Consider the following 23,900-nt stretch of genomic DNA (forward strand, 5'->3'; position numbering starts at 1 on the left):
AATAGCAAAAAAACAGAGGAAACATTACAGCATTAACTCAAAGCATAAGGATACAGTGAAGTGTGACATGCAGCATCTGTTTTCTAGCATAGTTTGGACGTAATTAGTGAAAAGTTGAAGTTGGGTATCATTTTTATTATGACACCTCCAAGGAGTCCAAAGACTCAAGGAAGGGCACTTAATTTACAACTTTAACTCTCAACCACTAACTACAGCAAACTGCATCATCCACACCAACGTCATCTACTTCCAACCACTACTACTAGTATTTTCACAGACAATCAAAAACATCCATGCCCTCGGTGGGATTCAAACCCGCAGCCTTATTGCTGGAGAGTGGATACCCACTCTCCAGCAATAAGGCTGCGCTAACCACTCAGCCAACCATGCCAGCTATGTAATCAATAATATTCAAATATCATTTAGGACAAATCCTTGGTTTTTGTTGAGAGAACTATGCAAACGAAGTAATCCAATGAGCAGAAACGTTTTCTTCAAGTTAAGGCATACAGAAGCCAGTAGATTCGTTTTTTCCTTGGATAATGATGCAACAGCACCATCTAAATGCAAAAAAAAAAAAAGGTGAAAGTAATTCAACAACAAAAATTTCACCTTACAGCTCTTGCAAGGAGACTAGGAACTATGACTGCCATTTGGCTATAATGCAAGTCTGGAAGAATTATTAAACATTTTAATAGTTATAAAACCATTCATACATACCAGTAAAGTGTGATTAGTACATCACTGTTTCTTTTTCCAAAAAATCTTCTTCTTGAAGTAACTTGAAAAAGTATTTTCAAGTTACTTCAGGCCTCTGAAGCCAGATGATAAGACATGTAACATTTATTTTTTTTTTTAAAATAATGAAACCTGTGGTGCGATCATAATTAAAAGAAACACACATATTAACTACAGTGAAAGTAACAAGTTTAATAAATTTGGTTGATAGCTTTGTAAGAAGTGGCAAAATTGTATTTCTTATTGTATTTTAGAAAGACGTTCGGAGATGCCTTTGATGTGTGGAGAAGTGACTGATGATTTTTTGAGTTGTTTTCGGATTATATCCATTTAGGATGGCTGTATTTTTGATTACTTCTAATTCCTGGTTTAAAGATTCTTCAGAGGAGCAGAATTTGTGTGCTCTGGAAACTAGTGATTTAATAATACCAGATTTCTGAGATGGATGATGAGCAGAAGAATTGTGAATGTAGCGACCTGAGAATGTAGGCTTGCGAAAGACAGGCGTGGCAATGGAGCCATCTTCTTTTCTTTGGATGTGTAAATCCAAAAAGGAGATACCCTGTGGAGATTCTTTTTCTAACGTAAAGTTGATGCGATGATGAAGAAGGTTAGTTTTATCTAGAAACAGTTGTAATTCAAGTTCGGGATGATCCCAGACTGCAAATACGTCATCGACATATCTTAGCCAAATTTTTGGTTTGGGTTCAAAAGTGAATATTTTTTCCTCAAGGTGTTCTAGAAACAAATTTGCTAGGTTTGGTGATAAAGGAGATCCCATTGCTGCTCCTTCTTCTTGCTTGTAAATTTGACCTTTCCAGGTGAAGTAACCTGATGCAATAACAAACTTGAACAATTCAACTATATCAGACAGAAATTTTTGAGTTAGTAATTCTATTGTTTCTTTATGGGGAATGTTTGTGAAGAGGGAGACAATGTCGAAGCTGATTAACAAGTCAGTTTTTGATAGTTGAATGTCTTTAATTTTTGTGTGAAACTCAGTAGAATTTTTGATTGAAGAGACTATTCCTAAAGTATGGGAAATTGTCATACAAAATTGTGTTAAATAATTTTTTTTTTTTTTAACACACGTTTAATGAGATTCTATTGTAATCATGCGCCCTAACTGTATGTTATTCCTCTTATTGTTTTAAACTACTGTACTGATGATGTCCTAAGATACTTAGGATGAAATATTTAAAATAAAATAATTTTCACTGTGGTTAATACGTGTGTTTCTTTAAATTATGATCGCACCACGTTTCACTATTTAAAAAGGTTTTATTCCTTCATGGGGAAATGACAACGCAGAAGACAAACTTACTAGGAAAACTACAATTCAAACAGGGTAAGCTACGAGCTAGAATCTCTTTTTTAAAAAAGTGCAGACGCGATAATCTTATTCCAACCTTTGCAAAACTGAAGGAATCCATCACATCTCCAGGTGCCTATAAAATATATCAAAAAGCAAGCCATTCCTTACTACTCAATCAGTTACGAGTTTCTAAGCATGAATTAGCAACAAACAATTTAAATATTACAGAACTAGAAACAGACTTGTCAAATACATAAAATCAAGAATTGCTACAATTAATTATAACTGTCTCAAAGAATTCAGGAAAAAAAGCTTTTGATAAAAGCAATAGTGCTCTACATATTAAATACCTTAATCTATTAAATCGATCAAAAAAGATCACTAACAAATCACCAACAGAAAAATGGGTAGTCAATTTATCTAACCGTCCACTAACAAAAGATGAATTAAATGTTCTAGCAAGAGGCCATAAATTTACGATTTCACCAAAATGTTTCCCATATTTAGACTTCATACATAATATAGAAAGAAACGTCAGCCATCTCTCCAGTATTGAAGCCAACAGACTTCGATTTGAAGTAGCTAAAGTGATCTACAATGTCAAACCTTCAAAATTAAATATCCACAATCAGAACTGAAAGCTATTATTTCCTTAAAATGTAATAAAAACAATCATTACCAGAGCTGATAAAGGAAATACTACTGTGGTTCTCGATACAAACTCATATGATCGAAAAAATGAATTTACTTCTTCGAGATCGTAATACTTACGCCAAATTGGATTATGATCCTACAAAACATCAACTCAGAAAATTAAATAAGCTACTTAATGAAACTTCCTCCTTAGATGAAGAAACAATCAAAAAACTTAAGACATACCATGCAAGACCTAGAATTTATAGCTGACCTAAGCTACACAAAACTAATGTTCCACTTAGACCTGCCGTAGACTGTATCAGCAGTCCAACTTACAAGTTATCAAGATTCTTATCTAACCTTCTCCGCCCTCACATAGGCCACTCAGTCTCTTCAATCAAAAATTCTACTGAGTTTCACACAAAAATTAAAGACATTCAACTATCGAAAACTGACTTGTTAATCAGCTTCAACATTGTCTCCCTCTTTACAAACATTCCCCATAAAGAAAAAATAGAATTACTAACTCAAAAATTTCCGTCTGATATAGTTGAATTGTTCAAGTTTGTTATTGCATCAGGTTACTTCACCTGGAAAGGTCAAATTTACAAGCAAGAAGAAGGAACAGCAATGGGATCTCCTTCATCACCAAACCTAGCAAACTTGTTTTTAGAACACCTTGAAGAAAAAATATTCACTTTTGAACCCAAACCAAAAAAAAATTTGGTTAAGATATGTCGACGACGTATTTGCAGTCTGGGATCATCCCGAACTTAAATTACAACTGTTTCTAGATAAAATTAACCTTCTTCATCATCGCATCAACTTTATGTTAGAAAAAGAATCTCCACAGGGTATCTCCTTTTTGGATTTACACATCCAAAGTAAAGAAGACGGTTCCATCGCCACATCTGTCTTTCACAAGCCTACATTCTCAGGTCGCTACGTTCACAATTCTTCTGCTCATCATCCATCTCAGAAATCTGGTATTATTATTATCACTAGTTTCCAGAGCACACAAATTCTGCTCCTCTGAAGAATCTTTAAACCAGGAATTAGAAGTAATCAAAAATACAGCCATCCTAAATGGATATAATCCAAAAACAACTCAAAAAATCATCAGTCACTTCTCCACACATCAAACCAGACAGGAAGAAGTCCATAGGATTCCCATACCTTATATCAAAGGCATCTCCGAATGTCTTTCTAAAATACAATTTTAGAAAGACGTTCGGAAATACAATAAGAAATACAATTTTGCCACTTCTTACAAACTATCAATCAAATTTATTCAACTTGTTACCTTCTCCTAAGGACAAACTCTCACCTTTGATGTTGCCTGGCGTTTATGAAATTCCATGCTCATGCAAATCGTCTTACTTTGGACAGACAGGTAGGTCGTCTGTTCAGAAACGCATCTTGGAACATCAAGACCACATTAGTCTTTTTAAACCGCAAAAATCTAGCCTCTCTCAACATGGAATTGAAAATCCAAACCATAGGATCCATTGGGAAAAGTCTAAACTTTTACATAGATCTTTATATAAAGATGAACGTTTATACAAAGAAAGTTCTGAAGCCCTACTACACAGACCAAACTTAAACTGCAACGACGTTCTTACTATTCCTAAAGTATGGGAAATTGTCATACAAAATTGTGTTAAATAATTTTTTTTTTTTTTTGTAACACGTTATGCACGTTTAATGAGATTCTATTGTAATCATGTGCCCTAACTGTATGTTATTCCTATTATTGTTTTAAACTACTGTACTGATGATGTCCTAAGATACTTAGGATGAAATATTTACAATTAAATAATTTTCACTGTGGTTATATAACAATTTGAAGTCAAATAACATCAGGCACACAAACATAAATGCACACCATATATAATTAATACTTACGAGGTGGACTATCAGGAAATACATTAGTTGGTGGTACAAAACCATAATAGCCACCTGCAGGAGGTGTGTATGCTGGAGGTGCTGCTGGATAGTATGGTCCTGGAGGTGGGGCATATGGTGGTGGTTCTGATGTCATATTTCTGGTTGCTAGAAGGCAACAATAATTTGAATGATGGATTTCAATTTTTAATAACAATATTTAGTTTCACAGAATTAATCCTCAATCTCTTCTCCCAGCATCTTTCTAAAACTAATTTACCATGCCCAGTTAAAAAAAAACAATATTTTAAAAAAAAACCTTATATTTTTAATTCATATTTAACAAAAAGTTACTTTTAATTGCTTATGACAGATTGAAAGCACAGAACTCACATATGAATAAAATATACAGAGAGAAATCTTTTTTTTGTTAGATAAAAGTTTGCCAATAACTAAACATGAGATAGATTCTGTCTTCATTCAATAACTAAATTAGACTATACATATTAAATCCAGTTGACATGAGCATAAATATCACCTTTTCTTGCATTTCCTTCGTCACTTTACCAACATCCCCTACAATACTATAGTGTCAGTTTTCCTGAAATTTTTTCCATTCATGAATGGAATGAATTTTGTTAAATACAGTGTACTCTTGATTATCTAGGATAAGAAAGGAGATGGGATGCATAAATAATTGAAAAACATGGTTATCTGAACATGTGTTTTACAAATATAGAAACTTATTCCAACTATACTGGTTCTGTTGTATTCATATACATTATTTAATCAGATAATCAACTAATTTACTTGATACAGTAAAAATTAGATGACCATTTTTACTTGTTTTCATGACAATTTCCTGGAGTGTATAAAAAAATTATGCAAACTATTCTTCCATGCAGGGACATATTCACTTTCATGAATGAAATATTCGTGTGCATACTTTTTTTTATGACTCAAATACTAGGTAATTTAAAGAAATAAAAGTTATAACATTAAAAAGGCTCAGTGGAAGTGGCATTTGCTTCTTCAACACTAGGCCACCAGAAGAAAGGCCTAGGTTTAATTCTAATCACCAACTACACTAACTTTTTCTGAGCCTTTCTTTGATCAGCGCCCAAGTTAGTTAATATATGGCATGGACAAGCAGGTTTTTTCCTCTAGAAACCGTTTTTTGCCCCCCACCCCCAAATCAACCATAGAACCCACACTTTTACATACAGTAACCATGAGATGGTGAGACTCGCCAGTCGTCTCTTCATAGGATGCCACTCATTAGTGGTCTTGAGCCAGCCATCTCTAATTGACTACTGGTGGAGATTGAACTGTCCATTCAGTCTCCAAAAGTTAGATATTGCTAAAATGGCCTTGTCTTCTCTCTATATATAAGTGAATAAAAGATGTTAGTTGATTTTGATATTATCAAATTATATTCTAAAAACTAAATTAGCATGGATACTATCTACTAACTAAATCTGCACCTATTAATTAAGAATACAATGAACACTGAACTTTTTTTCCCCTAAATAAAATGTTTTATGCAGTCAACTCTCACTAAAGCAAACTCATAGGGACCACAAATAGATTTGTTATAGTGGAGTTTGCTTTTAAGCTAAGGATTTTTGGTACTTTGCTATAGTGAAAACAAGTTTGTTTAAATGGTGTTTACTGTAGTGAGAGTTGACTGTATCAACTTTTTGAGAATAAATTCAAAAATAACCTTAAGCTTTTCTAATATGCAGTTTAATTTATTATGTTACAAATCGCTGCACAATATTTTATAGCAACCACATAGCATTCCAAACTTTACTAAAAATACTGGCTGGGATGTCCCAGTTAAACAAAGCTCTGGCACCACTGTCTTCATCATGGAATGTGAACAAAACAGTGAAAATTAGCTCCTAGAAAAAATCTCAGCCACAACCTCAAATTCAGTGGAAGTGAGGAGAGGCACAGCCAATAGAAGAATTATCAATAGAATTATCAAATACTTCATGCAACAGCAATCAAGAAGAGATTGCTGTTGTCCTTAAAATATTTCTGTAGTCCCTTAAAAGCAATCAAGAGGAGACTGCTTTTAAAGGGACTTGTTTCCATGGTCAGAAGGGAATAAGTTGTAGAATTTGCATCATTAGAGAGGACAAATGCTAAAGGAAATGGAAGCGCTAATCCTTGTTGGAAATACAGCAGAATAGGAAATGAATAGTACTTGCTGGTTTGAGCCTTTGTATCTCGGTCAGCATAGATGAAGTCCTTTGGTCGGAAAGACCCGTGTTCGATTCCTGTTGTGACACGAATATCTGGTCTCTTTCAACGAAAGTTGAGTTAGTCGGTCTTATACAGTAGTAGAGAGTGTTTTCATGCTGAAACTCGGGTTTTTCATCCCCCAGAACAGGCAAATCGGCCACATGGATTAGTCATGAATATGTCACAGCCACATGCCAGTCTGAAGCCCAGATAAAATTTCTGAGAGCAATGGTGAATCATCCTGTAAAAAAATCTCACTGGGAATACTTTGTACACAATGCCTACAAAGTCACCTAGGGTCAGAAATGACTGAAAGGAAAAAACCACGACTTGCTGGTTCATGATGATTAGTCATTGCTAATAGTTCCAATATAAAGATGTGCATGACTTCACAAGGAGAGAAGATACAAGAAAGAAAGTGTGTGTGTGTGTGTGTGTGTGTGTGTTAAATACACACACACACACACACATATATATATATATATATATATATATGAAAGAATGAATGACTAGAACTGAGATTTCAGTAAAAAGGTTTTAATATAAAAAAAAGACTAGTTTCGGCCTTCATCAGGTGACATTAGACACTGTCAATTATACATAATTGACATTAAATCGTTGTGTTTGTATTGTTGGGAAAGTACGTGCTAGTAGCATCTCGTGAATGCCGGTACATGATTACAGCTGAATGACTATCTGGGAGGTTTTAGTTCAAGTTATTATTTAGATGAACAGGATTGAAGATGATTTCCCTAGAGTCCACGATTTTTTTTTCTCTAGTTCATCATTGCAACGAAAGATGTTAGTAGATTTTTCCCAGCAGACTTTGTGACTTTGGCTTTCATAATTAAGATTAGCCGAGCTGTCTCTTGTAAGTAATGTCCCTCATGTGTTCTTCCATACGCAATTCAACAGATTTGTCTGTCTGCCCAAAATAAGGAATATCACAATCACACAATATTTTATATACACCAGGGTATTTGAGATGATGACGACAAGGTTTTGGGTGGCTTATAAGAAACGGAGCTTTGGAAATGGAGTGAACAAGGTTCTGATATTGTATTTTCTTAGAACTTTTGCTAATTTATGTGAAACTGTACTTATGTAAGGAATAGATATATTGCCTTTGAATCTATTTGTTTCTTCTGAACGATGTCTAGGAGGATTAAGAAGGAATCTTTCAATGTCTTGGAATATCAATTAACTTTGAAAGAAGTTTTGAGATGGTTTATTTCTGTAAGAAGTTTATTTGGGTCATCCAGAAGAGAACGGGCACTATGTCCCAAGGTGGAAATTATTCCAAGCTTATGAGGAGGAAAGTGGGACTGACTATGCAGATATCTGTTGGTATGTGTGGGCTTTCTATATATCGATATTTTGAGTTTACCAGAAGAGCAGGTCAGTTTGACATCAAGAAAAGGCAAGGAATTATCCGTTTCAAGCTCGGCAGTAAACTTAATACTATGATGTTGGCTATTGAGATGTTCGAGGAAAACCATAAGGGAATCATGTCCATGGCTCCAAATAATGAAGATATCATCTACATAGCATTTCCAAACTTTAGGTGTTAAAATAAAGGAAGAGATAGCCTTGGTTTCAAAATCCTCTAAGTAAATATTTGTGAGTACAGGGGATAAAGGATTACCCATAGCCAGTCCATGATTTTGCTTGTATATAGTATCTTGAAATCTGAAGTAACTGGACTTGATGCAATGTGTAAGCAAAGCTAACATTTTGTCCTTGAGTAATGTTAGGACTTCATCTGTTGGGACATTAGTAAACAGAGAAGTTATGTCCAAGCTAGCCATGATTTCATCTTCATTAACTGTAATATCCTTGATGTATGTAACAAAATCTGTAGTGTTCTTGATAAAGGATGGTGACTTGCCTGAAAAACCTTTGAGGTATATGGCAAGATATTTTGAAAGGTTGTATGTTGGAGAATTGACACCTTCTACAATGGCGCGTAGTGGGGTGCTCTCTCTATGGATTTTAGGACCACCGTATATGTGAGGAATTAATGGATGGGGAGAGCATAGAGATAAGCGAACGTTTCGGGGTAATTCAGTGGTTGTTTTTAATAAGTTGTTTGTACGATTTTGAAGTTCACGAGTTGGATCTCTCTCGAGTATTCAGTAGGTATCATCTTGTAGTAATTCAAGCATTTTTATTCTGGTAATCTTCAGAGTTGAGGATGACTGTTGTATTGCCTTCATCTGCAGGAAGGATAATTATATATCTGTTGATTTTTAAACTTTTAATAGATTTGCATTCTGTTAAAGTAATATTATCTGCAGGTGGTTTTGCGTTACTGATAATAAAGATTGATTCAATACGTAGAAGTTTTGCATCTTGTGGAGGGAGAAAAGAAGTAGCTTTTTCTATTTTTGTAACTAGTGTCTCTGGTATAAATTTTGGGGAAAGAATAAAGTTTAGACCTTTATTAAGGATACTTTTTTCTTCATCTGAAAGTATATAAGATTTGTTGCTAACGACTTTGTAAATATTGATGTGTGGTTTTGAGAAGTTCCTATTATTTTGTATTCTTTTTAATGTCTCAAATTTTCTTATAAGATTTACTTTGTTATTATATTGTGGCTGCTTGAGATTTACAGTTTATATTAAAGGTATGGCAACTTTCATTATCTAGAGATAATGAAAGTTGGCAAGATGCAAAACTTCTATGTATTGAATCAATCTTTATTATCAATAACGCAAAACCACCTGCAGATAACATTACTTTAACAGAATGCAAAGCTATTAAAAGTTTAAAAAACAACAGAGATATAATTATCCTTCCTGCGGATAAAGGCAATGCAATAGTCATCCTCAACTCTGAAGATTACCAGAATAAAATGCCTGAATTACTACAAGATGATACACCTACTCAATACTCGAGAGATCCAACTTGTGAACTTCAAAATCGTACAAACAACTTATTAAAAACAACGACTGAATTATCCCGAAACGTTCGCTTATCTCTATGCTCTCTCCATCCGCTAATTCCTCACATATATGGTGTTCCTAAAATCCATAAAGAGAACACCCCACTAAGCCCCATTGTAGAAGGTGTCAATTCTCCAACATACAACCTTTCAAAATATCTTGCCATATACCTCAAAGGTTTTTCAGGCAAGTCACCATCCTTTATCAAGAACACTACAGATTTTGTTACATACATCAAGGATATAACAGTCAATGAAGATGAAATCATGGCTAGCTTGGACATAACTTCTCTATTCACTAATGTTCGAACAGATGAAGTCCTAACATTACTCAAGGACAAGTTATCCAAAAAAATGTTAGCCTTGCTTATACATTGCATCAAGTACGGTTACTTCAGATTTCAAGATACTATATACAAGCAAAATCATGGACTGGCTATGGGTAATCCTTTATCCCCTGTACTCACAAATATTTACTTAGAGGATTTTGAAACCAAGGCTATCTCTTCCTTTATTTTAACACCTAAAGTTTGGAAATGCTATGTAGATGATGTCTTCATTATTTGGTGCCATGGACATGATTCCCTTATGGTTTTCCTCGAACATCTCAATAGCCAACATCATAGTATTAAGTTTACTGCCGAGCTTGAAACGGATAATTCCTTGCCTTTTCTTGATGTCAAACTGACCCACTCTTCTGGTAAACTCAAAATATCGATATATAGAAAGCTCACACATACCAACAGATATCTGCATAGTCAGTCCCATCACTTTCCTCCTCATAAGCTTGGAATAATTTCCACTTTGGGACATAGAGCCCATTCTCTTCTGGATGACCCAAATGAACTTCTTACAGAAATAAACCATCTCAAAACTTCTTTCAAAGTTAATGGATATTCCAAGAGAATCATTGAAAGATTCCTTCTTAATCCTCCTAGACATCGTTCAGAAGAAACAAATAGATTCAAAGGCAATGTATCTATTCCTTACATAAGTACAGTTTCACATAAATTAGCAAAAGTTCTAAGAAAATACAATATCAGAACCTTGTTCACTCCACTTCCAAAGATCCATTTCTTAATAAGCCACCCAAAACCTTGTCATCATTATCTCAAATACCCTGGTGTATATAAACTATTGTGTGATTGTGATATTATTCCTTATTTTGGGCAGACAGACAAATCTGTTGAATTGTGTATGGAAGAACACATGAGGGACGTTACTTACAAGAGACAGCGAGCCAGTACATTATCAAGTCATATCCTTTTCTCGGCTAATCCTAACGATGAAAGCCAAAGTCACAAAGTCTGCTGGGAAAAATCTTCTAACATCTTTCATTGCAATGATGAACTAGAGAGAAAAATCGTGGAATCTAGGGAAATCATCTTTAATCCTGTTCATCTAAATAATAACTTGAGCTACAACCTCCCAGATGGTCATTCAGCTGTAATCATGTACTGGGCATTCACGAGATGCTACTAGCACGTACTTTCCCAACAATACAACAAATGAAAGAACAGCTTTAAATACAACCACAACGATTTAATGTCAATTATGTATAGAGACTCTCTATAATGTTCATAGTTTATTTAAGCTTCAGTGTTTTAGTGTTTTTTCTTTTTTTTCTAATGTCACCTGATGAAGACTGTTACAAGCCTAAACTAGTCATGTTTTTATATTAAAACTTACATCTCGGTTCTAGTCATTCAATTCTTTTTAAAAAAAAAAAAAAAAAATATATATATATATATATACACAGTAAAACCCCCCTTTTACACTTTCCAGGGGACTGATGAAAAAAAGTGTAAATAGCAGGAAATGTAAAAAAAAATTAAAAACAAAAAAATATGACTTACTATTAGTATGTGAGTCTACATACTAGATTACAAAATTTAATAATTGCAAATAAATGAATTAACAATTATTTACATTTATCTATTTAAAAAATCTTTAATTGTTGATTGTTTTTGCTTTTTCTGCACTCTTATAAGTTTCACCTGCCTCTCCACAGTGTATAAGGCATTAAATGCCCCCATTTTCTCCTGATGCACTTGCAACATACTGCCTCTAAACAGAGCTAGCTTCCATTGCTTCTTTACTAGTAGGGACGGTAGGTTCTCGATCACAGTCTTCAACCACTTCTTCACCAAGGTGGTTGTAAAGGATGTCTTCTACACTTAATACCATTGATGTGATCGCATCAACATAGTCTTGAAATGAGGAAGACTCATTCATCACATACCAGTTGTTGGGCTCTGACATATCTTCTTCCTCCTGTAGTTGTTCCTCCTCTTCCAAAATGTAACTCCTGCTTTCCAGAATCAGTTGGATGGTTTCAGGAGTAACATGTAACCATGCTTTGGCCACAATGTGCCATCAAGGATTGATATGGTCATTTGTTTAGGGTCATTACCATTATCATGAATAAACAAAGCATTTTTCTATTTCCATTTAAATGCATGGATGATGCCCGGATCTAATGGCTGAAGCTCACTTGTACAATTAGGGAAAGAACACTAATCTAATGTTTCTGAGATGCAGATCTTCAGGTATGCAGGACATTTGTCTAGCAGTAGTAATAGTATTTTGCAGTGATTTTCCCCCCATTTTAGCATCCAGAGCATGCATGGTGGATGTGAAGATGCTGCTGGTCATCCATGCTGTGCTGTTGGCATCATACTTAGTAGGCAGATTTTTCACATTCTTGAAACACCTTGGCTTTTTAAATTTACCAATTACCAGTGGAGGTAATTTTTCTGATCCATGAGCAAAACAGTTACCCTCTGCTTGCTGAGTTTTCCGCCGTGACACTTATCTCATTTTAAAACGCAATGTTTTACTTGGCAGAATGTCATAAAAGAGCCCAGTTTCATCAACATTGAAAATATTTTTCGGTTAGTAGTCCTGAATAATAGTCTTTAGTTCATGTTTCCACTGGTTTACAGTTTCCCCACACACTTAATTATACACAATATTGTGGCGAGTCTTCAAATGATCAATCCATTCATTTGACACAGTAAAACCATTAATCCTCAACCTCGCAGCAAATTCAAGGGCTTTCACTCTGAGTATTGTACCATCGACTAGAATACCCAATGCTCTCGTAGAAACAAACCACTCCGCCACAAGTTTATCCAATTCATCATATGTCTATGTCCGGATATATTTTCGTTTTTTTGACATAGGGCCAGATTGCCTTGCATTGAGTTCAATGCTTGACCTGTTTTTTTACTATCATGTTCAAAGTGGACACGGAGAGTCCAAGATCTTTTGCTAAATGCATACAGGTTCTGGCATGCCAATCTACACGTCGCAGAATTGGCATCTTTTCTTCTACCAAAATACATTTTCTGTCTTTTTTTGCCATGTTACTAACATGGATCATCCACCACCGGCAACTCGAAAGCAACTATCACATGCTAAATTATGTAGCAGAAATTCTGCAATATCAATTCGTACTGTGATTGAAAAATCATGGTATCGCTCATCACTACATCATTGCTGCAAGCCACCGTGATGGCGGAAACGAAACTACAGCCGAAAACAACGCCATCTGGGAACAGAAATGTGCAGATTTCTGCAGAAATCGATTTGAAAATCAGTATTGACACCCGAGAAAAAAAATGTAAATCAAGGGAAATAACGTTCACATCAAGTTGTTAATGGTTGGAAAACAATATATCCTGAGAATAGACCTTAATACGGGGACCAACGGAAAATGATGTAAATGGCAGGAACGTAAAAACGGGGTTTTACTGTGTGTGTGTGTGTGTGTGTGTGTGTGTGTGTACTTGGGGAGACCACACTCCTACCAGGTGTGTCCCTCGGGTGGTGGATGGGGGAAACCCAAATGAGTTGCTCTGAATAAAGAATAAAGAGCCATGGACCAAAGGAGTAGCAGAGGCATAGCAAGCTGGCTACATTATTATGCCAGTAACTTTCATGAGTAGGAGAAAGTCTACAAACCGAGATAGTGCTACTGCGTACGGGACAATCGACACGCCTACTCGAAGACCACATAGAGTAGGTGAGAAATCAGCAATGTGGTCAGCCAAGGATGTGAAACATGTAGCTACCCTCAACATAAGATCACTATACCAATTGCAATTAGTCCAGGAAAATTTAAAAAGACTGAAATGGAGTATTTTAGGTTTATCAGACGGTGTGGAGATGGATTCATGGATTTACCAGAAGGAAGACTGTACTTCTCAGAGAGAAAAGATAACATACACAGAGAAGGAGTTGCATTATTAATTGAAAAGAAATTTACACTCAGTAATTGAAATAAACCCAGTGTCTCCTAGAATAATCACTGCCAAACTTCAAGCAAAAGAAAAACTACAATGCCAACTATAGAAGAAAATAATGATCACCCAAAAATTTTACAAGAAGTTAGATACGCAATAAAACAGATGAAAAACCAGGGATCGATACTATCCCTACTGAACTGTGGTCGTATGGAGGCAGCATATCAAACAATTAAAATAATCCAAATATATGCACCAGACAGTAACCATTCTTAGGAAGAAATAGAAAATTTCTATGAAAACTACAACAGGAAATAGATAATCCCCAAAATAGAAAACTGATGATAGTGATGGGAGATTTTAATGCTAAAATAGGACAGTTCACAGCAGACAAAAAAGATGTGATGGGGAAATTTGGATACGGAGAGCTTAACAACAGAGGAGAACAATTACTCCACTTCTGTAAAGCAAACGATCTAATGATTACAAAACACATTGTTCTATGAACGCCCTAATAATAAACATACATGGACATCCCCAGATGGTAATATAAAGAACTGCATAGACTATATCATCATAAACAAACAATGGAAAAGATCAGTAAATAATGTACGAACATTAAGAGTTTTGATTTTGACACTGACCACGAAATATTAACTGCCAAAGTGAAGATAAAATTCAACAGGAAAAACAATATCAGAAAAGAAGAAAACATCAACCTATCAAAAGTAAAAGATAGCTCAAGCAGAAGTTGATTTTTAGAACAGATGTGCTTGAAATTAAAACCCTCCATCTTCCAGAACAGCAGAAAATACTGGGAAGAAGGAAAAGAAACAGTGTTATCAATTGCAAAAGACACTCTAGGTTCCAAACCCAAAATAAACAAACAGTGGATAACCCAAGAAATCATAGCTACCATAGAAGAGAAAAGAGAGGCCAAGATACTTGTAAACCAATAAAACAATGAAGAGAATAGAGAAAAATACAGAGCACTAAAAAATAAAGTTGATAACCTATGCAAAAAAGCCAAAGAAAAATGGTTTGAAGAAAAAGCTACGAAATGCCAAGAAGCATACCAACAAAACAACCTAAATGTCTTCCATGATACTGTAAGAGAAATTACAAAGGAATTCTCAGCAAAAGCAGTAACAATGATAAACAACAAGATGACTGAAACTGGGAATATTGAATATATAAGAAAAATCTGGTCGAACCATTTTAAGACTATCCTCCACCAAGGAAACAAAACTACAATGCCAACTATAGAAGAAAATAATGATCACCCAAAAATTTTACAAGAAGAAGTTAGATACGCAATAAAACAGATGAAAAACCATGCATCGATACTATCCCTACTGAACAGTGGTCGTATGGAGGCAGCATATCAATAGAATATTTAACAACCCTGTTCAATAAAATACTACAAACAGGAGAGATCCCAGATGACTGGAGAACTGGAAAGATCATCCCAATTAAGAAAGGAGACAAAAGAGGCTGCAGAAATTACAGACCAATCAATTTACTCCCTCATACCTATAAAATATTCATAAGAATTATACAAAATAGATTAAAAAACACCTATGAAGAAATGATAGGCATAGAACAAGCTGGTTTCCGAGGAAACTATTCAACATTAGACCAGATTTTCACATTGCACCAACTAGCTCTGAAAAGAGCTAGTTGGTGCAATGGTTTAAACATAAATAATATCAAATATGCAGATGATCTCGTCCTTCTTGCAAGAACTCCAAATGAACTACAAAAGTTGATCAACAAGCTAAACAAAACCTGTAAAACATATGACATGACAATAAATATACAAAAGACAAAAGTGATGAAAATAGGGAGGAATGGAACTACCATCTCAGCCACCCTAAAAGGAGAACAAATAGAACAAGTAGACAACTTCATATACCTTGGATCAAAAAACTAACAGAAACAATAGATGAACTCAAAACAATCAAACACAGAATAGCAATAGGATGGACCACCATGGGAAAATTACAGAAAATCTGGAAAACAAACAAGATATCTAAGCAAGCCAAAATCAAATTATATGAAGCAATAATTATACCAACAGTCATCCATGGAGCAGAAGCATGGACAGTTAAAAAAAAGCGAGGAGAAAAAACTGCTGGCATTTGAAATGAAATACTTAAGAAAAATAAATAGAACAAGTTGGATAGAAAAGAAAACAAACATCACAGTCAGACAAGAACTATTGTATAAAAAGACAATAATAGAAAAAATTAGAAAACAACAACTGAGATTGTTTGGATACACTGTACGCATGGATGCAGACAGACTTTCTAACATCCTAATCAATACTTTTCCAACTGAAAAAAGAAGACCCGGAAGACCAAGAATTACCTGGCTGAAATTAATAAAGAACATCTCGGGATGCAGAACATATAAGGAACTTTTTCAAACAGCAAGGAATAGAGAAGACTCAACCCATCTTAGATGGAAGAGAAGAATATATATATATATATGAGGAATTTGAAATCCGAAGTTGTCATTTAGTTTTAAGGAAAATAAAAGTATCATATTATTAAAAAGAAAAATATGTAAGAAGGTTTCAGATGCCAAATGTTGACTGAAATGCATAAATCTAATCCTTTTAAAAATCTTAAATCTTAAGAAAAAAGTGAAAAGTTTAAAAATAAATAAACAAACCTCAAAGAACCATCAATTTCCTGATATGTATCCCCAAGGAGTGTTTAGGGTATTATGACAGCACTAAATGATTAAGTTTACATTATTAATTGCCTAGTAACAATTTTCCTCCAAATCAATCTATTACTTACAAGCACTCCAATCTTGTCAAATCTAATATTTCGTGCTTCTAAGCCACTTCTGATTGGATCAATCCACCTAGACCTTGGTCTTCCTCTGGGTTCCTTTCCTGCCATCTTGTCATCAAACACCTGTTTTGCTAAACTTTCTTAACCCATTCTACTTAAGTGGCCATACCACCTCAGATTAGCTCTGATGACACATTCTTGAATGCTAATAATGTCAAGTTAGTTTCCAATATTTTCATTTTTTTATATGATTCTGCTATTGATGCCATCCATTCAGTCTCCTAATTTTTCTCAGAAACCTTATATCTGTGGTCTCTAGTCTTTGATCAAGTTCTTTATTTCTAACCCAACTCTCAAATCCATAACTTAAAACTGGTTTGAACACCAACTTGTATACTGCTAGTTTGGTATTTTGGCTAATTTCTCTTACTTGATATAAATTTATTCAGCTGGCTAACACAATACCAGCTTTGTTTACTCTGTTGTCTATTTCTAAATTTAACCTACCATCTTCACTAAAACAGTGCCTAAATAGCTGAAACATTTTATCTGTTCTATAAAAACAGGTTTGGTCTTTTTATTGTTGATTTTCATGCCAACTTTGTTACAGTTGTTATTCAATTTAGTTAGTGAATCCTAGAGACTTGCACTAGATGTGTTTGGGAGCATAATACCATTGGCATAGAAAGTAAACCATTAAGTTTGACATCTCCAATTCTAATATCAGACTTGATGCCACTTTCTTTCATAATGAATAAGAGTGGAGATAATGTGATCCTTGTCTTAATCCCCAATTTTACATCAAACTACCTTCCTGTATTTCCTTCAATTCTAACTGCTGACTGACAACTTAAATATAGGCTATGTATTGCTCTGTATAATGTTCCATTCACCTCTTATTGTTTTGAATTTTCTCTGGGCATCTTGTTGCTTTTTCCAGATCTACAAAAACGTAAGTATAGATATTCGCAGTTTCTCAACTATTTGTCATAAAGTGAAAATCTGATCTTCATAACTTCTATTTGGCCTGAACCCAGTTTGTTCTTCTCCAAGCCTCAACTCCATAATTTTTCTTAGCCATTTTCTCAAGAATACTTGCATAAATTTTACCTGGAACACTTAGTAGAGAAATTCCTCTGTAATTCTCACATTCAGTATTATTTCCTTTTTTATAGATGGTACTATGAGAGCTCTACTCCAATCATTGGGAATTCAACCTTCTGACCAAGCCCTCTAAATAATGCAGTGTAGCCACTGCAAAACTTATATTTCCATACTTAAGCATTTCTGGTCAAATATCATCTACTCCAGCTCTCCTTCTACATTTCAAGCCTTTGACAGCATTTTCTATCTCAAGTATTGATATGTACTCCTCTTTGCATTCATCTTGAAAATTTTCTAAGTCACTTAAACAGAATGGAAAAGTTAGAAAAACATGTATTTGCAGTTTAGTAGTACCTTAGAGTAACAATACCAGAGGAAAGATAAATAACAGATTAATTCTGAGGAAATTAACTGATAGGAAGCCAGCAATGATGTAAACTATTATAATGTGGTGTGCCTCGGGGCTCTGTGCTTGGGCCATTATTGTTTAATTTGTAAATAAATGATATAGGAAATGACTTGAAGGGAGATGTTCAGTTGTTTGCTGACAATGCAAAGTTGGGAAGCGCAATAAGAAATCAAACCGATGAAGATAAGGAGGTTATTATTCCTCTTTATAAGGTGTTGATACTTCCACATTTGGATTACTGTGCTGAAGTCTGGTCACCTAGATTCCTTGGAGATGAGGAATTGGTGGAGAGGGCTCAGAGGAGAGAGAGACTAAGTTGGTGAGTGGTGTAAAAAATGCTCCCTACATTGACAGATTGTAGTAGCAAGGCTTATACGTTGGTCAGACATAACTGGTAATTAGTTTTCGGAATTAACAACGCATATAAAGTATATTATTTAAAGGTAACTTTAATGAATAACTCTATATTTCGGCAACGTCACATTGCCATCTTCAGGAACATAAAGATATGGTATGTGCATGCAGGCACTAACACAAAGCAAATGAGGAAGAAAGCAAGAAACTAATATTGTTCCTAAAGTCCTAATGGTGCCCTCTGGCAGGCTAATTTGGTAGTCTTGGCAGTTGGGCTGAAGTTCTCATAATGTAAGTCTCCCAAATTTGGGGTAGTTTCATGCACCCGATTTCACCAGTACAGCTGCTCTGGTCTGCCAGCCCAGAGCAGCTGTACTGGTGAAACCGGATGTAGTCTTTGTGTTCTGAAATCCTGATATTTGTTGTTCTGCCTGTTTGCCATAAAATTCGTTGGAAGAAAACAAAAATAATTCATCGCAGCAAGTTTAAATACGAAAGATTATTCAAAGAATCTTCAGCAGCTCTAAAAAACGTTCCTAACCTCAACAAATTTGGGTGCATGAAATTACCCCAAATTTGGGAGACTTACATTATGAGAACTTCAGCCCAACTGCCAAGACTACCAAATTAGCCAAGCAGAGGGCACCATTAGGACTTTAGGAACAATATTAGTTTGTTTTCTTCCTCATTTGCTTTGTGTTAGTGCCTGCGTGCACATACCATATCTTTATGTTCCTGAAGATGGCAATGTAACGTTGCCGAAATAAAGAAGTTATTCATTAAAGTTACCTTTAATTAATATACTTTATATGCGTTGTTAATTCCATAAACTAATTACCAGTTATTGACAGATTGTGTGGATTACAGAGGTTGGTTGATAGGTGGAGAAGGGGAGATATGATAGAAACATTTAAATTACTTAAAAATTTTTATAAGATTGATGCAAGGGAAATATTTCAGCTGTGTGATAATGAAGGAAGAACAAGAGGTCATCCCTGGAAATTAAGAAAAAGTGTGGTTAACAAGGGTGTGAGAACTAGATTTTTTGCTTGGAGAGTGGTGAATGAATGGAGTGCATTGCCTGACTCAGTTGCAAGTGCTTCATCTGTAAATGAGTTCAAGAAGAGGTATGATAGACATTGTTTTGATAGTTTGGATCTCCTGCGATGAGTCTTCTGACTTCATGGAGTTACCTATATAATAATAATAATATCATCCTTTTTTTAGTTAATATTTGGTCCTTTTTTTTTTTCACTAAATATGATACATTATATTGGATTTATTAGACCATGATTTTGATAAAAATATATACATAATCGTTAACAAGTTTCGCCAGCTGGGGTCTGTCTGGTTATTTCAAGACAAGAAAGGTTATGCTAACATTAAATGCTAAAACAAAAGAATGCAGTAATGACCTAAAAATCAATTAAACAAATTGAAGAGCACGCGTGACATCAAAAGCATAAAGCGTAGAGTCGTTGTTATTAAGCTGCGTTTTATAACTTTTTGCGTAATTGAGTTCTGCTAAACATAATGAATTTATTAAGTTTTTCCAAATGTCTTTTAATATTATGCCTTGGTTTCTAATGAGATTGTCTCTTGTCCGTAGTACCACTGCAGCTTCTTTAAAGATTCTACATCTGAAATCTTCCATGTATGGCATGGAGCTGTTATCCCAATCTGTGGAATGGTTTGAAATTGAGAAATGATGTGCTAATCCTGAGGTGTTTGTTCTGTTATTATTTACATCTCAGACATGTTCTTTCTTTCGGATTTCTAGGCTTTGTGAAGTTTGACCTATGTAAGCCAGTCCACATGAACATGGTATGCTGTAAACTCCTGCGTATTTGTAAATACGCGGGAGTTTATAGAATTTATTTTTTTTATAAAAAATAAATTCTTTCCATCACAAAATTAAATTCACATTAGAATTAGCAAACAATCATCAATTACCTTTTTTGGATGTACTAGTTAAAAAACAAGATAATGGACAAATCAAGCTCACAATCTATCACAAACCTACAGACACGGACATTATCTTCATTTTACATCTAATCATCATTATGCACAGAAACTTAGCATCATACATATGCTAAAAAACAGAGCAAAAAATATCATCACAGAAGAAAAAGATGTACTTGATGAGCTCTCACTTATATCCAAAAAGAAACAACCCCCAGCAACAACCTCTAATGACACAGTACGTATCATCCATCGTCATACCTTATGCAGGCTCAGTCTCCATCAAAATAGCAAGAATCATGAAGCCTTTTAACGTCAGAGTTGCATTTAAACTTATTTTAACTACACGGCACATGTTAAGATCTCCTAAGGACAGCATCGCTTTCTACAAATATGCAGGAGTTTACAGCATACCATGTTCATGTGGACTGACTTACATAGGCCAAACTTTACAAAGCCTAGAAATCCGAAAGAAAGAACACGTCGGAGATGTAAATAATAACAGAACAGACACCTCAGGATTAGCACATCATTTCTCAATTTCAAACCATTCCATAGATTGGGACAACAGCTCTGTGACATAGATTGAAGAAGATTTCAGATGTAGAATCTTTAAAAAAGCTGCAGTGGTACTACAGACACTGGAGACAACCTCAATAGAAACCAAGGCCTAATATTAAAAGACATTTGGGAAAACTTAATAAATTCATTATGTTTAGCAGAACTCAATTATGCAAAAAATTATAAAACGTTTTAATAACAATGACTAAGTCTCCATGTTTTATGCTTTTGATCTTCAATTTGTTTAACTGATTTTTAGGTCATTACTGCATTCTTTTGTTTTAGCATTTAATGTTAGTATAACCTTTCTCAGACAGACCCTAGCTGGCAAAACTTGTCGATGATTATGTATATATGTTTATCAAAATCATGGTCCAATAAATCCAATATAATGTATCATATTTAATAATAATATCCTGTATGCTTCCTTAAGGTAGAAACAATGGAAATCTGCTGAAAGTAAAGCAGTCAAGAACAAATTCATAAAAAAGAATTACAGTGAAACCTGTAGCAGCATTTTACCAGTCTGTGATATATTATATATACAGCGGCAGGGATATATTGTGTGTGGGGCTTTGCATTGTTTACTTATTACGTTTATGTGTAGCGCTAATTTTTAATGAAGTGAATGTAGCAGAATATTTGTTTGTATTTTACTGCATCCAAAATTAGTATTATAGTGTATTTCTGTATGTTTAAAAAATAAGTTAAAAAGATTAACTTAGTTGACTGAAACTGAGTTTTTCAAGCAAAGTAGCATGAAGATAATATGTAATGGCAATGGTTTTCCCTCACTTCATGACTGAAGTGGAACCAGAAGTATTGTATGCACTGGAGCTAATATTTTAACCACTGTTTCGGAGGATACAGCGAGTTTATTTTTAAGTGTTCAATAATTTTTCCTTGGAAAAATTATTTAGAAATGCTAGACAGTGTTTGAATTTGAGGATTTTACTGTCAGGTCTGAACTTTTTATATCTCTAACTAAAAACAGGAAATTTTCAGCAGAACTGTTCTTCTGCCAAAGAAATAAAAAAATTGTTTCTTTCAAGACAGGTCCAGATGTAGTTACCAGATATGTTCTTTTTAGCAGGTATAGTTTTGGGCCCCAAAACCAGATAAGATATGATAAATAGTTAATTATCTTTATAGATTTTAAGTTGTGATTAAAGTTTAGAATATTGTAAATTTCCTTTAATGTATTTTAGCATGATTACTCTTTTTCATTTTTTTAAATAGAGGTGTGAAATTTACTGACATATCCAGGATGTTATTTGTGTGCTTAGATTTCAGTAAAGAAATCTGATGACACTCGCAAACTATTTTTTACAATAAATGCAGTAGACAGGATTTAATAAATAATAAATTAAAATTTTTATAAATAATAAAGTTGAAAACTTTCTTCAAGGGTTATAGAGAATAGGTTAAGAGCAGAAGAACTCCACTATAGGACTAGCATTGGATTAAGGAAACCTGACCTTATGTTAAAAAGAGAGGAGATGAGTTAGCTGTTATTGTCTTACAAGTTGTGTGGATCTCCAAGGATGAGTCTTCTGACTTCATAATAACATAATTTTTAACTCAATATTTCAAAAATACTCCTGTATATTTACCCATTTTTGCAGCATTTAGCATAGCTTGCCCAAATTCAATTGCTCCACCAGTTAGAAATTTTAGTTTGAAAACAGCCTGCCCACTCCAGTTACCTATACAAAAAAAAAGATAAAGTTTATGCATAATCTTCCCATCCTTTAATTAAAAACAACACACACATTCTTATGTTTTTACTGCTGCATTGTTTTTGATTTTGACTTAATCATGCACTAAAAATAAGCTGGGTTTAAGTCAATAAGAGCAACCAAACCAGAATTTTTCTTAAAATCAAATCAGTCAGCTGTTTCTCTATTTGTAGATGTCCATACGCTGTATCCTAAGATGAATAAGTAGTAGGTAAAAAACACATTTACAGAAATTAATCAAACAGAAACCAGAGTTTCTTGCTAACCTAATCCCTAGTCCACCCTAAAGGGTTTTTCCTCTTGCAAAAAAGGTAAACTAGTCAGAAAAACATGAGCAATTGACAACCATAATATACTATGCTGATAGGATGGGAAATTTCAGTTTAGTTTTCTTTTTTGCTCCTTCAACAGCATTCACATATAGCATAACTTAGTATGAATTACTCTCCCCCCCATCTCTAAAGATGGGGAGGAGAGTAATTCATACTAAGTTATGAATTACTCTCTAGTTATTAATTAAAAAATAAAAGTTATTAATTAAAAAATAAAAAACACACTGTTATTGAAACAGTGTGTTTTTTATTTTTTTACTTGAGGCTTTTTTTACCACAGGCATTGCAAGTACTGCATTGCTTTTGAAGTGCATCTTGGAAAGAAATGCGATGAAAGTGAATTTAGAATACAGTTTCATTTAATCTATTGTATTTATTTCATGATAAGGCTAGGTTGCTATTTCCCCATCAAAGGACAGTACAAAAATCATGGTGTGGGATCGTGTAGGACCGACAGATAATCTTGAGGCTTCAGATGTTTGAGCACTGCAAGATTTGTTGTATGAGTATGAGCAATGGAGAGTGCTATCATCAGCAAAACTGAACAGGATTTGAGTTCAGTAAGAGAAGATCATTTATATATGAGGAAGAATGGGTGAAATCAGGTGTTCAAACCTTGA

The 23,900-nt window shown here is 34.4% G+C and overlaps 1 protein-coding gene across 1 annotated transcript in view; it reads right to left on the reverse strand.

The window, feature by feature from the left end:
- The window catches only part of Wbp2 (WW domain binding protein 2), a 99,577-nt gene that overhangs the window by 22,656 nt on the left and 53,021 nt on the right, over positions 1–23,900 (reverse strand). The window contains exons 4-5 of the mRNA XM_090407683.1: positions 22,823–22,915; positions 4,595–4,741 (exon numbers count right to left, since the gene is read on the reverse strand). Of these exons, the coding sequence (XP_090263809.1) occupies positions 4,595–4,741; positions 22,823–22,915 (240 nt within the window). The remainder of the gene's footprint in view (positions 1–4,594; positions 4,742–22,822; positions 22,916–23,900) is intronic.

Source organism: Typopeltis vanoorti, chromosome 17 (assembly GCF_054136105.1).
Source record: "Typopeltis vanoorti isolate ZY-2024b chromosome 17, IOZ_Tvanoo_1.0, whole genome shotgun sequence".
Classification (NCBI taxonomy): domain Eukaryota; kingdom Metazoa; phylum Arthropoda; class Arachnida; order Uropygi; family Thelyphonidae; genus Typopeltis; species Typopeltis vanoorti.